Raw genomic sequence first — 12,292 nt, 5'->3', positions numbered from 1 at the left:
GTATTATATAGATGGTGCAATAGGGAACTTCTATAGAAATGTTTTAATATGAATTCTTTAAACAAAAGCATGTTTAAAAATGAGAACTCTGCCCTACCTTTAAGATATATGTATGATTAATACCAGATAGACACATACAGTGAGTAAAACTTCTCAAAATATCTAAATTTCACAGCCAGTAATTTTCATTGAAAGCCAGTATATCTTAAAATGTTTTTGGAAAGGGTATCTAAATACCTTACATGCTTTTGCAAACAAAACCCAGTAATCGTAGGTATATCGTGATTCATGAACAACCCATGTCCGTTCTTGTGCGCTGCTTCAGTTGTCAAGTGCAAGATGTTTTAGGACCATGAAGTGACTCAATTGGTAAAGTAATCAGGTTAAAAATAACCCAGAGGAAAAAAAAATACTGTCCTCCTGGCAGATTTTCAAGTCATATTGGTGGCTGTGGAGAGAAGGGTATTGATAGAAATAAAAGCGGGCTTTGCTATTTTTGGTGCATTGTTCTTGGTTCGGCGAGGAATGTGACGAGCCGTGCTTGTGGATGTGCCAGGTTTCTCCGTTGTTTGGCTGCTCTGTTGGAAGCCAGATTGGGGTAGTGCTCTACTGAATGGAAGGCATAGCTTGAGGCTGAAAAAGCACTTGGGTTTGGTCATGCTTGGGAGTATGTAAAGACCTGAGCCATTGCGATAAGGATATATTTGGGTTTCTGGGAAATTAATCACCCATTTTTATCACGGCAGTCTGTTTTGAGCCATGGATTCTGAGAATCTGTGCTGTAGAGTTCAAGGTGTGCAGCTGAACTTCACCTTTTGTTCCTTTCTTCAAATGCCTCTCAGTGCCAGTTCCAGCTTTTTAAAATCCTCTGTTGGCTCTGATTCTTAGTACTGATCCAGCCTACGCTGTTCTTCCTGCTTCTTGGAAGTCTTTTCTTTTATTGTTCCTTACAGTACAGAAAATTCAGCATAGATTCATAAAATGTTGTATGTCCCAAGATTTTAGAGCATCCTTACCACAAAATATCAATAGTTGGATCTAACTCTTGTTTTGGGGGAAGAGAATGTGACTGCAGCATACAGTGAGCTCTGATAGCTACAAAAGCAATTTTTCCATGAACATAAGTGAAGGCAGACAGATAACCTGAAGAAAGTAAATGGACTTTATAGTTCTGGCCTTAATATGAGTCATTTGTCAGCAAGTGTGGTGTATGTTCCAAGGGCCTGTTTTGTGCTATGTGTAGAAAATGGTGCCTAACATAATCATGAAATACTGCAAACAGATGTATTAACTTCCCTTTTATGAGCTATGGAAAACAGTGCTCTAATAGTAGCATGCTTCTTAGCAAAATCAAAGCAGGACCATGTGTGTACACTGACAGAAGAGTTGTAACTTGGTTATGCTGTCAGATGTTTTACTATTTTATAACTAGTCAGCAGGTTTCTGAAAAACGTTTGAGCATTTCAGCGTGAAGTTTTATATAAGTATTTTTATGATTTTTGTTTTTCAGGAGTTTATAAAATATTTAATCTCATTCATGAATCGAACTTCCTTTTTAAGTCATGGATGACAAGGCTTCTGTTGGAAAAATCAGTGTCTCTTCAGACTCGGTATCCACTCTTAACAGTGAAGATTTTGTCTTGGTTTCCAGGCAAGGGGATGAAACACCATCTACAAATAATGGTAGTGATGATGAAAAAACAGGACTGAAGGTAAGAATCAATAACCTGAGTTTGTTCCCTATTCTTCTAAATCAAACTAACCATAGAGAGCTTAAAGAGGGACTTCTTTATTGTGGAAAACTTGACAGAAGGGAGAACTTATTCAAGAATCGATTTTGGCAGTAATTTCTGCATTACTTTTGCTGATGTCAGAGGTGATAATTAGGTTTTGAATAAGAGCTCTCTCTAAAGTTTTCCCTAATGTGAAATGTTCTCTTTAAGAAATGTAGAAGTGTAGTTATAACTAACAACTTGGCATGAATCTGAGAATACAAGCCTATGTGGTAGGCTTGTGTGAATCGGAAGAGCAGAAGGACATTGACATCTTCTCACTTTTAAAAGTGCTGTTCTGAAAAGAGACCCTTGTCACTCTCTCTTTTTTCTTTTTTCTTTTCTTTTTTTTTTTTTTTTTGCTACTTCATCCCAATTTGTATTTCAGCAATCTTTAAGCAAAGTGACACGAGTAAGGTGGTCACTCCAAATTCCATCATGTTAATGTGTTGAAAACCAGATCTTTCCTAGAGTGAGTCAAGTTAGTGCGTTCTTTGTCAGAGATGGAAAGACATATTCTACCATTGCAAGAGACGGAAGTCTACAGCTGCATCTGTGTCTTCAAACTAATACCTCTAAGGCTGATAAGAAATCGCGTATTCTGCCTGTTGTACTGAGTGTTCCTCTTTTCCTTAGCATCAGTTGTAACAGAGACTTTATTGAACATTTCTTGATGCTTTTGCTCATCTTGCTTTTACCTCCCAACTGCTTTGTTTGTTTTTCTTGCATTCCTTTGAGTCCTGGGCAAGACATGCCATTATAGTGGCTGTTTTCTTTTATGTAAGACTTCGAGCTAATTCTGTTAGTTAAGAGTCTCAAGATCTTTTGCTTAATCTGGAAAAAATGTTCACTTGTATTTTATTGCTATTGCAGAAGATTGCCACTTCACATCGTAGGATAATCTAAAAAAAAGGACATTTTCTTGAACAATCAGCCTGGTGATCTATGAAACCTGCTGGAAGACTGTAACCTCCCGCTTGTCTTTCTAGATGCTGCAGATACCAGCAGCTATAAATACTTAAGAATTGAGAATAGTCTCCACAGTGGTGCTTACCTTGAGAATGCTTGTGTGACAGTGTATGTGATTAGCTCCCAAAGTTGTGATGCCTCATTTGAGACCCCAGGAGACAGACACAGTCAACCAGATTTCCCATCCATTCCGTTATTCCCAGAGAAAATTTGGAAACATGAAATGCTGTAGTCTGCAATACTTCTTGCTCCACGTGGGAGCTATTTGTATTGCTGGTCTAACAATTGCCTTCTGGCTGTCCTGCAGTGTTTGTGTGACAGGCTGTATCTTGTTTAGTACAGTCAAAGAATTTGAAGAGACTTGTATATAAAGTCATCTTCATAAAGCTTGCAAATATTTCAGAGAAGAATATCCTTAATCTATTTCAGACTGACTCTGAAACTTGCTTAAATTTTCCTCGTGTGTTTACTTCCGAAGTAGTTTATAAAAAATGTTGGCTACAGGTATGCTGTTTCTCTTGACGAGGAAAGAAGAACATTAGCACTGCTGCCTCCTGATCATCAGCATTTGTAAAATAAAGTTATGCTGTTCCCTGATTTGGTACTGAATGTTACAGAGCTTTGCAGGTCTTAAAGATAAACTTCTGTATGAATTTGGTGCCAAGACTGAGCACAATCCTTGAACAAAGTGATTCACCTTGAGCCTTTCAGTATTCTGGCATTTGAGAATATGTGCTGTTTGGTTATTGGCTGCAAGTTGAGAGATTATTGGTAACATTATACCTTAGATAAGCAGTCAGTACACAGTATAAATTCTCCCATACATGGATATTCCTGTTAACCTCCTTCCTTCTGCTTAAGGAGGTGAAAACTTTTTAACAGAGGAAATGGGAAGACTTTTTAGCTGTTCTTAGGAACAGAAATAATTTTTTGGTATAGTTCTTAAAGAAAAGAGAGATACTCCCCTAGAATATGGCTTTATTCTTGGTACTTTTTTTTCAGCTTGCAAATAATCGTGCAGTAGCCAGTTTTACTGTATTATTAAACTGTTTGTCTGTGTGCACGGGTAAGTGGAGTTGTGAAGGTTGTTGAGGTATGTTAAAAGTACTGTCACTGTGATAATCTGAAAGTGTTTAAGCAGTATATAGAAAATTAATATTAACAGTACAACATGAGAACTGAGGTTATGTATTTCATAGGAACAAATGAGATAAGTTTTTTCAGGGACAAGTAATTGCTTTGGTACTTATAAGTAAGTTAATTTGTATATGTCAAAACCCATTTGCTTTGATGTGCCCACTAAAAAAAGGCAGAAAATACATTCAGGTTCATGTGTGAGCAGGTGTCTTTTTGGGATGTTCTGTTTCTTTAGAAAAGCAGTTTGAGGATCTTACATTTTCTAAGCATAGTCTGTGGATGGTGCTAGAAGTTGAGGTTTATGTTTGCTGAATATGGTAGGGTGTGAAATTTGTAAATCACATCTATGGCTCTCATTTAAAATTCCTTGATATGCTATAGTTTTAAGTAATAGTGCTGTGGACTGAATTAATACATGTTTTTGGTTTTATTCTTTCTCAAGTCCAGATAGAGAAATATTTCTTCTGAATACTATCAGGAACCATATTATTCTTCAGTTGGTCGTAGTTCATAAATGTTTTTGTTTTTTGTCTTTGCTGCAATACATGGTTCAAACTATTTAAAAAGGGGTTGTCAGTGATTGTTTTCTGGAAATACAATTTGCTAGCTATCTCTACTTTCCAGTATTGTTTTTGTGTTTGCTTTTGTCCACTTCTAGTGGGACTGAACTGGATTTACGAAAGCCTTGCTTTTGGAGCACGCTGTAGAACAGGAGTTCTCGAACTACATGGTATTACGAGACCTCTCACAGCAGAGGCCAGCAGCATACGCATCAGGAGAAGGGAATAAACTACAGTTCTAATAAATCCCCCATGTTGTTGTAAAGGAAGTTTTGAAGGAGGCTAGTAAGCTTTGAAGGTTAGGTAAAATTAGTTTTCAATTTTGTGAGAAATGGAGAAAACAATGACTAGGGTAAATGGTTTCTTTCTGCCATCTCAAACCAACTTATGTGAAGGCATTTATTAGATCCACCTTGTTTGTTGTTCCCTTCTGCCCCTAGGTCTGCTGCACTCTATCGTGCTGCCTCTTACTGGGGGTTTTTGGGTTGCAGCAAAGTTTCAAACAGGTTTACATCTTAAAGTTCATCACAATGTGGTGAATTTATACAGCTGCGTAAGAGACTTCGGTTGACGTGAAGTTAGTCTTAGTTCGTATTTTAGGCCTCATTTCTTGGGCAGTTTTTCAGGGTTTTTTTCAGAATTCTTTGTCTTATAATCCTGATGGAACAGAACATTTTTCATGTGCATTTTACGTTAATACCATTGCAACAATTGATTCTCACTGAATATAAATTCCTCACCTTCCTTTCCCAAACACAAACTGAAGTCTGTTTAATAACTGTGAGCAAAAGCATGAGATGCAAGTTTTCATCAGAATGAGTTCTAACTTAAAGTTTCATAGAAAACAGGTCCTGTAAACTCGAAGTTACTTTACTTTTTTTAATATATAGACTTTGATGGGGCTGGTAGGACATTATAACTGATTCATTATATTTTGTTGCAAAACGTAAACTGTGTACAGTAAGGTAACATGGTGCATCTTCCATCATCAACTTTCTGACAAATGCCTGCAGAGACCTGAATAAGAAACTTGATACTTAAGAGTATTATGCCTTTGATGACCACATGCTTGTGCAAGATTTTTCATTGCTTCTGTGATGAATTGTGCAAGTGAATACTAAAATTATTGGAAGGAAAATGTAAATCTGTGGATTCTTCTAACCAGTTACGAGTTACTGATACTTCTGTGGACCTTTAGCTGAGTAAGGCAGTTACTCTGTCCTTCTCCTGGCAGGTGATCCCAGATAGCGCATTAATGTATTTTAATCCATACTAAAAAAATACTTTCTGTCTGAGCGTGAGTTGCCAGAGCACAAACATGTCACAGATTTTTTTTTTTTGTTGTTTAGATTCTGTAGTAAAACATTCACTAGGTTATTTTTTTTTATGTCCCTTCTGCCTCTAGGGTCTTGTGTGCTTGCTGTTTTTTTCATTACCTCTGAATTTCACTTTTTGCCTACCTTCTTCTGAAGAACAGGGTTCTGGGACTTTTCTTCTCTTAAAGTGGTTGTATTCTGCTCCATTCTAGAGTAATTCCAGGTCAGCAGTTTCTGTTCTTTCCTAATATTCTTGTATATTAAATAGTCATTTTTCACCAGAAAGCTAATATGAAGTTTAGACCTTTAATGCAATGTAGATAGAGGCTGCAGATACAGACAATTATTTGGAGATTGTGGGTCTGAGTGTGAAAGAGAAGACAGTAAGTAAACGTCATGTTTCTTACTTTTCCCTCTGAACTGAGAAGTTTGTCTTTGGGGATGTGATGGAAATGTCCATATGTCAGAATTCTGACTTGGCCGAGAAACCTCTAGTCTCACTGTAATTATTCCTGAGACGTGCCTGGTGGAAATGCACATATGGGTATTTAAATGACATCTGATATTTTGCTCATAGTACACTTAACTCATTGCAAGGCTCATCCGCGTGCCTGAAGGTGGTCTTATTATCTGTTCCAGTGTTACTTCAGCAATCTTAACTGGACTTCAGGTTGATTTATTCACTGTTAACATGTGAGAACCTTGGCCATTGCTTTAGATACTTTCAAGATAATTTAATTTTCTACTGTGAGATGCTAGTTTTGAGACAGATGGAATTTGCTTCAATACTGAGATTGTGTTATGGGCAGATTTCTGCCTGCTCTGTATTCTTCCTCCTGTTTTTAACCCACTTCCTTTCTTTATTATCTTATATTAAGGATTAAAAAGAAGAAAACTTTCTTTAATAAGGCTTCATTTACAATCTTTTTAAGAACCTGGGTAGTTGCGCAATTTGGATTTTATTAGCTTGTGTGTAGCGTCTTAAGGCAGTAAGCTTATGGAGACATAAGGATATAGAAATGCGTATCTGCTCATAGGGTTGAGTTCTGGTGCCAGCAGTAGTAACCAGCAGCCAGCCGCTGAAGTGTTGGAATCAGGTACCTTCCTCTGACTGCCATCTGATAAAATACTTCCGTAAAGTCCATTTCCGTGCTTAATTTCTAAGCTGTGTAAAGCATCAGTCACTTCCCTATTAATTGCAGAAGAATGAACAAAGTTTCCTTAGATACAGTATCTAAGAGGTTCCTGAAATTAATGTCTTTGTTCTCTTTCTAACTTAGGACCTCATTTCACACCGTTTAGGTTGCTTCGTGCTTTCATGTTGACTTGAATGAGTGCAAAGTCAGGTTGTAGAGGAGTGTTAGGAAATGAAGTAACACTACCTCTTCTCCTCAGCATGATGGCAGAATCCTGTTCCAGATTCTTCTCTTCCTGTGAAACCTTGCTATCTTACCCATGAACCACGTAGCATATTTAATTAAATTTGGCCCTTTCTGGTACTATTCTGAGAATTATTCTAGACCACTGTACTGTGGACATCTGTAAGTTTCTTCTTTCATAAGCTAGTCTTTGTAGTTGGTGATTAGAGACTAGTTTTCAAGTGGTCTCCTCAGTTTTTCCGGTACTAGAAAATCCCTGCTTTGAGCTTGTTGGTTTGTTAAAGCAGGGAGGATATAATCCATCCTGGTGAGCATTTGTACATTGCAGTTTGTGTTTACGGTTGTAACTAGGTTAAATTTGTTAACTGCTGCTTTAGTTGGCAGAAAAAGCCATACGAATGACCCATGCTTGAGGGAGAGATATATTTTTTTTTTTTTTTTTTCATTTGAACAGTCTTTTTTTGTGTCCCAATTCTGTTTGTGGCTCTTAGATTGTGGGGAATGGAAGCGAACAGCAGCTGCAGAGGGAACTTGAAGACGTGCTGATGGACCCACCCATGGAAGATCAGTCAAGTGACCGGGACCATGGAGAAGAAGTTAGGACTGATGGAGATGGGGAAGAACCTGTTGTCCTTGAAGCTTCAGCATCCTCTACCATTAACCCAGTGTCGGTGGCAGGGCTCCAGAAACCAGAAATGAGTTTGCCAGTGAAACCATCCCAGGGAGGTTAGAAAAAAATGGGGAATGTCTGATGGTATCTTATGAACTAGCTTTATGTTGCTTCTTACATTCAGCTTTATGTCTCACCCTAGACTGTGAGGATTTGAGCCCTTTTACACCTATGACAGATGAGGACAGCGTGGTGTTTAGCAAGCTCACCTACTTAGGCTGTGCCTCTGTGAATGCTCCCCGGAGTGAAGTGGAAGCCCTCAGAATGATGTCCATCTTACGAAGCCAGTGCCAGATTTCTTTAGATGTGACTCTGTCAGTGCCTAATGTCTCTGAAGGAACAGTGAGGTATGAAGCTCACTCAGGTGTACTCTGTGACTCTGTGCATTTAATCTTACTTTGTTTTAGCAATGGAAACAAGCCACCAGTTTACGTGCAGGAGACATGAGCAACTTGGGATTTCGTTTAGGGGAAAAAGTGGGTTTTAAAGAGTTCTGATACAAGTGATGCTTTGAATATTATGTAAGGATCAGTATGAGATACTAGGATGATCCAAGGTGTCCCAAAAGCCATAGTGGGAGCGGTTATTGATGAATACTTTGGAAATTGCCTGGAAAGTGTTTAGTTTGTAGGGCTGGAAAATGAGTGATACACAAGGATTAACAGGGATGAAGCTATCCACTGCTGTATATTAGTGTAGCTTTTTAAAGACTAAGCCCTGAAAACTATGGGGAAATTATTGATGGAAATGTCTGTCGCATTGTATTTTTTTATGCTGTTCAATTTAAATGTAATTATTGTGGTCAACCTTTGTAGTAAATGACAGTCAGGAGCTAGGTTTTTTTGTGATGTACTTTCTCCAGTAGCTATGAAATCGTTGAGGCTTGCAAGTTAATAGCTAGCTGAAATAATTCTTCTAAAGCTGCAAGCTTTGTTTTTTTCCTCTCTCTCTTTTAACAGACTTTTAGATCCTCAGACAAACACAGAAATAGCAAATTATCCAATCTATAAAATCCTTTTCTGTGTACGAGGGCATGATGGAACCCCTGAAAGTGATTGCTTTGCTTTCACTGAAAGCCACTACAATGCAGAACTCTTCAGAATTCATGTCTTCCGATGTGAAATCCAAGAGGCTGTAAGTTGAATCTTTTTTGTCAAATGATAATTATGTACATGTAAACATTATTACCGAAGTGAAACAGAAGTATTTCAGGCACTTTAGAAGTAATGTAATTCATTTTTTCTACCCCAAGCTAAGATAATTATAGAAACCTCAGATATGAATTAAGAATGCATATTTAATAGTTAATCCTTTTAAGAAGTATAGAAACCCAGTTGATTAGATGCTAAAACTGAATTATTACAGTTACTTCTCATTCTATTATTTAGTGAAAATTCAGGTAGGTTTCAACTGCTGCATTCTGTATGTCTGTAGCTTTCTGATCTTTCTTTGGTACCATCTAAATGCAGGTGAGCCGAATACTGTACAGCTTTGCCACTGCCTTCCGTCGTTCCGCCAAACAAACTCCGCTGTCAGCCATTGCCACCCCACAGACTCCAGACAGTGATATTTTCACCTTCTCTGTGTCACTGGAAATCAAAGAAGATGACGGGAAAGGTTATTTCAGGTATAGATTTTTTCATTCCTGTGCATACAGTGTCTAGTTCTGTTGTTGGAAAGTGAGTGAGTGGAGAGTGGCAGTCTGAGGAGGTCCCTAAGTTCCTTTTGTGAAAGTTTCCTTTTCACATTGTATCAGCTAATGCTGTTTTCATGTTAAGTCTGATGGTAGATAACCTTGGTTTCTAAAAAGACCTTTTTTAGTTTATGCAAAAAGTGGGGTTTTTTTCTGCTTAGCCTATACACTGTGCCCTTAGATGTTTTCTGTAACCATTCATAGTGTTCTGTAATTGCTGAAGTGCCTTTTTTTCAGTACAGCCTGTCTGCCAAATACTCTGACTTGAGCACATTGGCTAGCCACACCTTCAGAGGTGTTTCTCTTCTTGGATTTATATCCAGCTCAAGTTTTATTTATTAAATAAATAAACCAATCCCATTTAACAATCCAGTATTTATTCAGCACTCCAAAAGACTGCTCAAACATTGAAACTGAAAAATGATTTAGCGTGAAAGACACTGACAGTTCTTGGGCTTGGATGCAGCAGTGGCCACTGGGGTGCATGGCAGATGGAAAGCATGGCCACAGCACACAGTGATGCACCAGGTGAGGTTCAGCCTTGCTGGCTTGCTACAAATGTCAGCATAGCCACAGTAGCGCAGGTAGTGTAAGCCAGCTGAGGATTTGATGCTCACATGGTTGCCAGAAGTTGTGCTGCTAAGAGCTGTTTTAGTCCTAGCCAGCTCGGTTACGTCAGCACGGACTGCAGACTGAACCTCAGCCTTTGCTATGGAGATGCACCTAAAGATCTTTTCAGCCACAGAATACAGTTGTGTTAGTGGTAGAAGAGGGCATTTGTTTAAAAGCTAAGTACCTACTCTATGCAAGGTGAAGAAAAGTGGATTTTTGCTTCCAGCTAAGCAGAATCCTACCTACATTGGGAGTACAGTGCAAGTTTTAGTTCAAAGAGAAAGCTTGATCAGTTTGACACTAATCCTTGTGCAGACCCATACTCACCTGAAAGTTGAGAGAACATTTTCAAATACTTGGTCTCTGATCTCAATCTTTAATGTACCTGACCCTGTCTCAGTTCATCTACCTTCCCTTGTCACCCTGGGTCACTTGTAGTGCGTTTCTGTCATGCTGGGGAAGTGAGGTCTGACTGTGTGTACTGGCTGTAAGTATGTAAATCCACTGTCCTGGACCTGGGGACAAAACTCCGGCTGACAGTTAAAGGCAGTCTGCCATTCCCTGGCCTGGGTAAGCACCTGCTGTCAGAAAATAAACCCAAATTTTATTGGAGGTCTTAAACTATGGGCAATACTCCACAGTCCATTTTGCAACTCCCAGGGGTAACAATTCATAGTTTGAAAGTCTGAAATAAAATACGGATTATTTTTATATCCAAGGGAAAAGCGAACATGTGGTTGACAAAAACAAAGTCAAAACCCTACAGTCTCAATTTGTCCAGCGTTTAGTGCAACTGTGCTGCTCAACAGGGAATATTGATGCTAAAACTTCAGCGTGTGTGTTGGCACTGAAGTGTAATGTTAGGTCTTTCCACCACAGCACGCTATCCCCTCTTTTTGCAGCATTTAGGAGAAGTGCTCTCTAGAGAAAAAATAAGGGAAGTGGTCTGAAGATCGGTGCACTCTCTTCTCTTGGCTTGTTGGCTTATCGTGTGCCCCAGCAGTCACCTCCCTTGTGAAAGAAAGCAATATGCCATTGCTTAACAGATAATACTTGCATGTTACAGGGGGAATCAATATTTAGAAACTTTCTTGAAATGCTGCTGGAAGTCTCACAACACTAAGCCACACAGTATAAAACCACTGTTTTGATTCTGAAAACTAAGTGTTCTTGGTTTTCACCTAATGATGCTAAAATAACATCCCCTGATTATGTTGCCATTTCTTTCATGTTACTGATTGCAGTGTGCAAGGGAAAAAGGTCTTGAGTGCTTTTGTGTAAGAAGCTGGCTTCACCAAGTGTCTGATGCTGGTTTTGATACATGCAAGGAATACAGATAAATGATGCTCTGAGTTTTTTTTCCTTTCCTGGTAAATCACAGTGCAGTTCCCAAAGACAAGGACAGGCAATGCTTTAAACTCCGCCAAGGAATTGATAAGAAGATAGTGATTTACGTCCAACAGACAACTAATAAAGAACTTGCTATTGAGAGGTAATTTCATCGATTTTTAAAGAATTCTTTATGTATTTGATGTTTTATGCTCTTTCTTCTGAAGCTGCAGGTTAGTAATTGTTCTATGAATATTCTATGTAATTTAACTCCCATCTCTCTCTTGAGTGGGACTGTGCAGAAGATCAGATTAGTTTGTTCAGCGCATGTGTGGCAGGGGGCACCGTACAGGCACAGTCAAATTTACACAGATCTGGTTGTGGAATCAGTGGTCGCATCCCCTCTAAATACCCCTTTCAAAATCTTTTTAAAAAACATATTGCTTTTATTTTCAGTGGTCATTTTGTCTTATATGCTGAGGCTATAATCAGTGACTGAGTTACTTCAATTTGCTTTCCTTTCATCTCTGTTGCATCTGAGAATATTGTTGTAAGTATGCTTTGAGTCTGCCACAGTCTGCAATTCTAGAATATGAAGCATCTGTGTAGGGGAGAGGAGAGCTCAGACTTCAAATCTTTCCCCACTTAGAAATGAACTAGTGTTTTTTTGACTACTGACAGAGGCTTACACTGCTCATACTACAGAGAAGGCACAGCTTCTGTCAGCCTTTGCAGTCTGAAATGAAATGTAGGACAGTGTGGTAAACCAGAGGATCAAGTGGAATTGTACCTGTAGGGGCCAAAAGTCTTTGCAAAATGACACCATAGAAGACAGGTCCTAGCACTTCATCTGGA

At 38.7% G+C, this 12,292-nt stretch overlaps 1 protein-coding gene across 8 annotated transcripts in view; it reads left to right on the top strand.

Annotated features, from left to right (window-relative positions):
- The window catches only part of RABGAP1 (RAB GTPase activating protein 1), a 72,453-nt gene that overhangs the window by 5,564 nt on the left and 54,597 nt on the right, over positions 1–12,292 (top strand). For 4 of the 8 annotated variants that reach the window (XM_054848905.1, XM_054848904.1, XM_054848902.1 and 1 more), the window contains exons 2-7: positions 1,511–1,712; positions 7,625–7,859; positions 7,946–8,150; positions 8,763–8,937; positions 9,273–9,430; positions 11,490–11,600. In XM_054848905.1, the coding sequence (XP_054704880.1) occupies positions 1,563–1,712; positions 7,625–7,859; positions 7,946–8,150; positions 8,763–8,937; positions 9,273–9,430; positions 11,490–11,600 (1,034 nt within the window). In that variant the 5' untranslated portion in view covers positions 1,511–1,562. Of the gene's footprint in view, positions 1–1,510; positions 1,713–3,654; positions 3,808–7,624; positions 7,860–7,945; positions 8,151–8,762; positions 8,938–9,272; positions 9,431–11,489; positions 11,601–12,292 lie in introns of those variants that run through there. The other 4 variants (XM_054848909.1, XM_054848908.1, XM_054848906.1 and 1 more) reach the window with 3 other exon arrangements.

The sequence above is a fragment of the Grus americana genome, chromosome 20, assembly GCF_028858705.1.
Source record: "Grus americana isolate bGruAme1 chromosome 20, bGruAme1.mat, whole genome shotgun sequence".
Classification (NCBI taxonomy): Eukaryota; Metazoa; Chordata; class Aves; order Gruiformes; family Gruidae; genus Grus; species Grus americana.
Note: the sequence above shows the minus strand (reverse complement) of the source record. Positions and strands in the feature narration are given on the sequence as shown.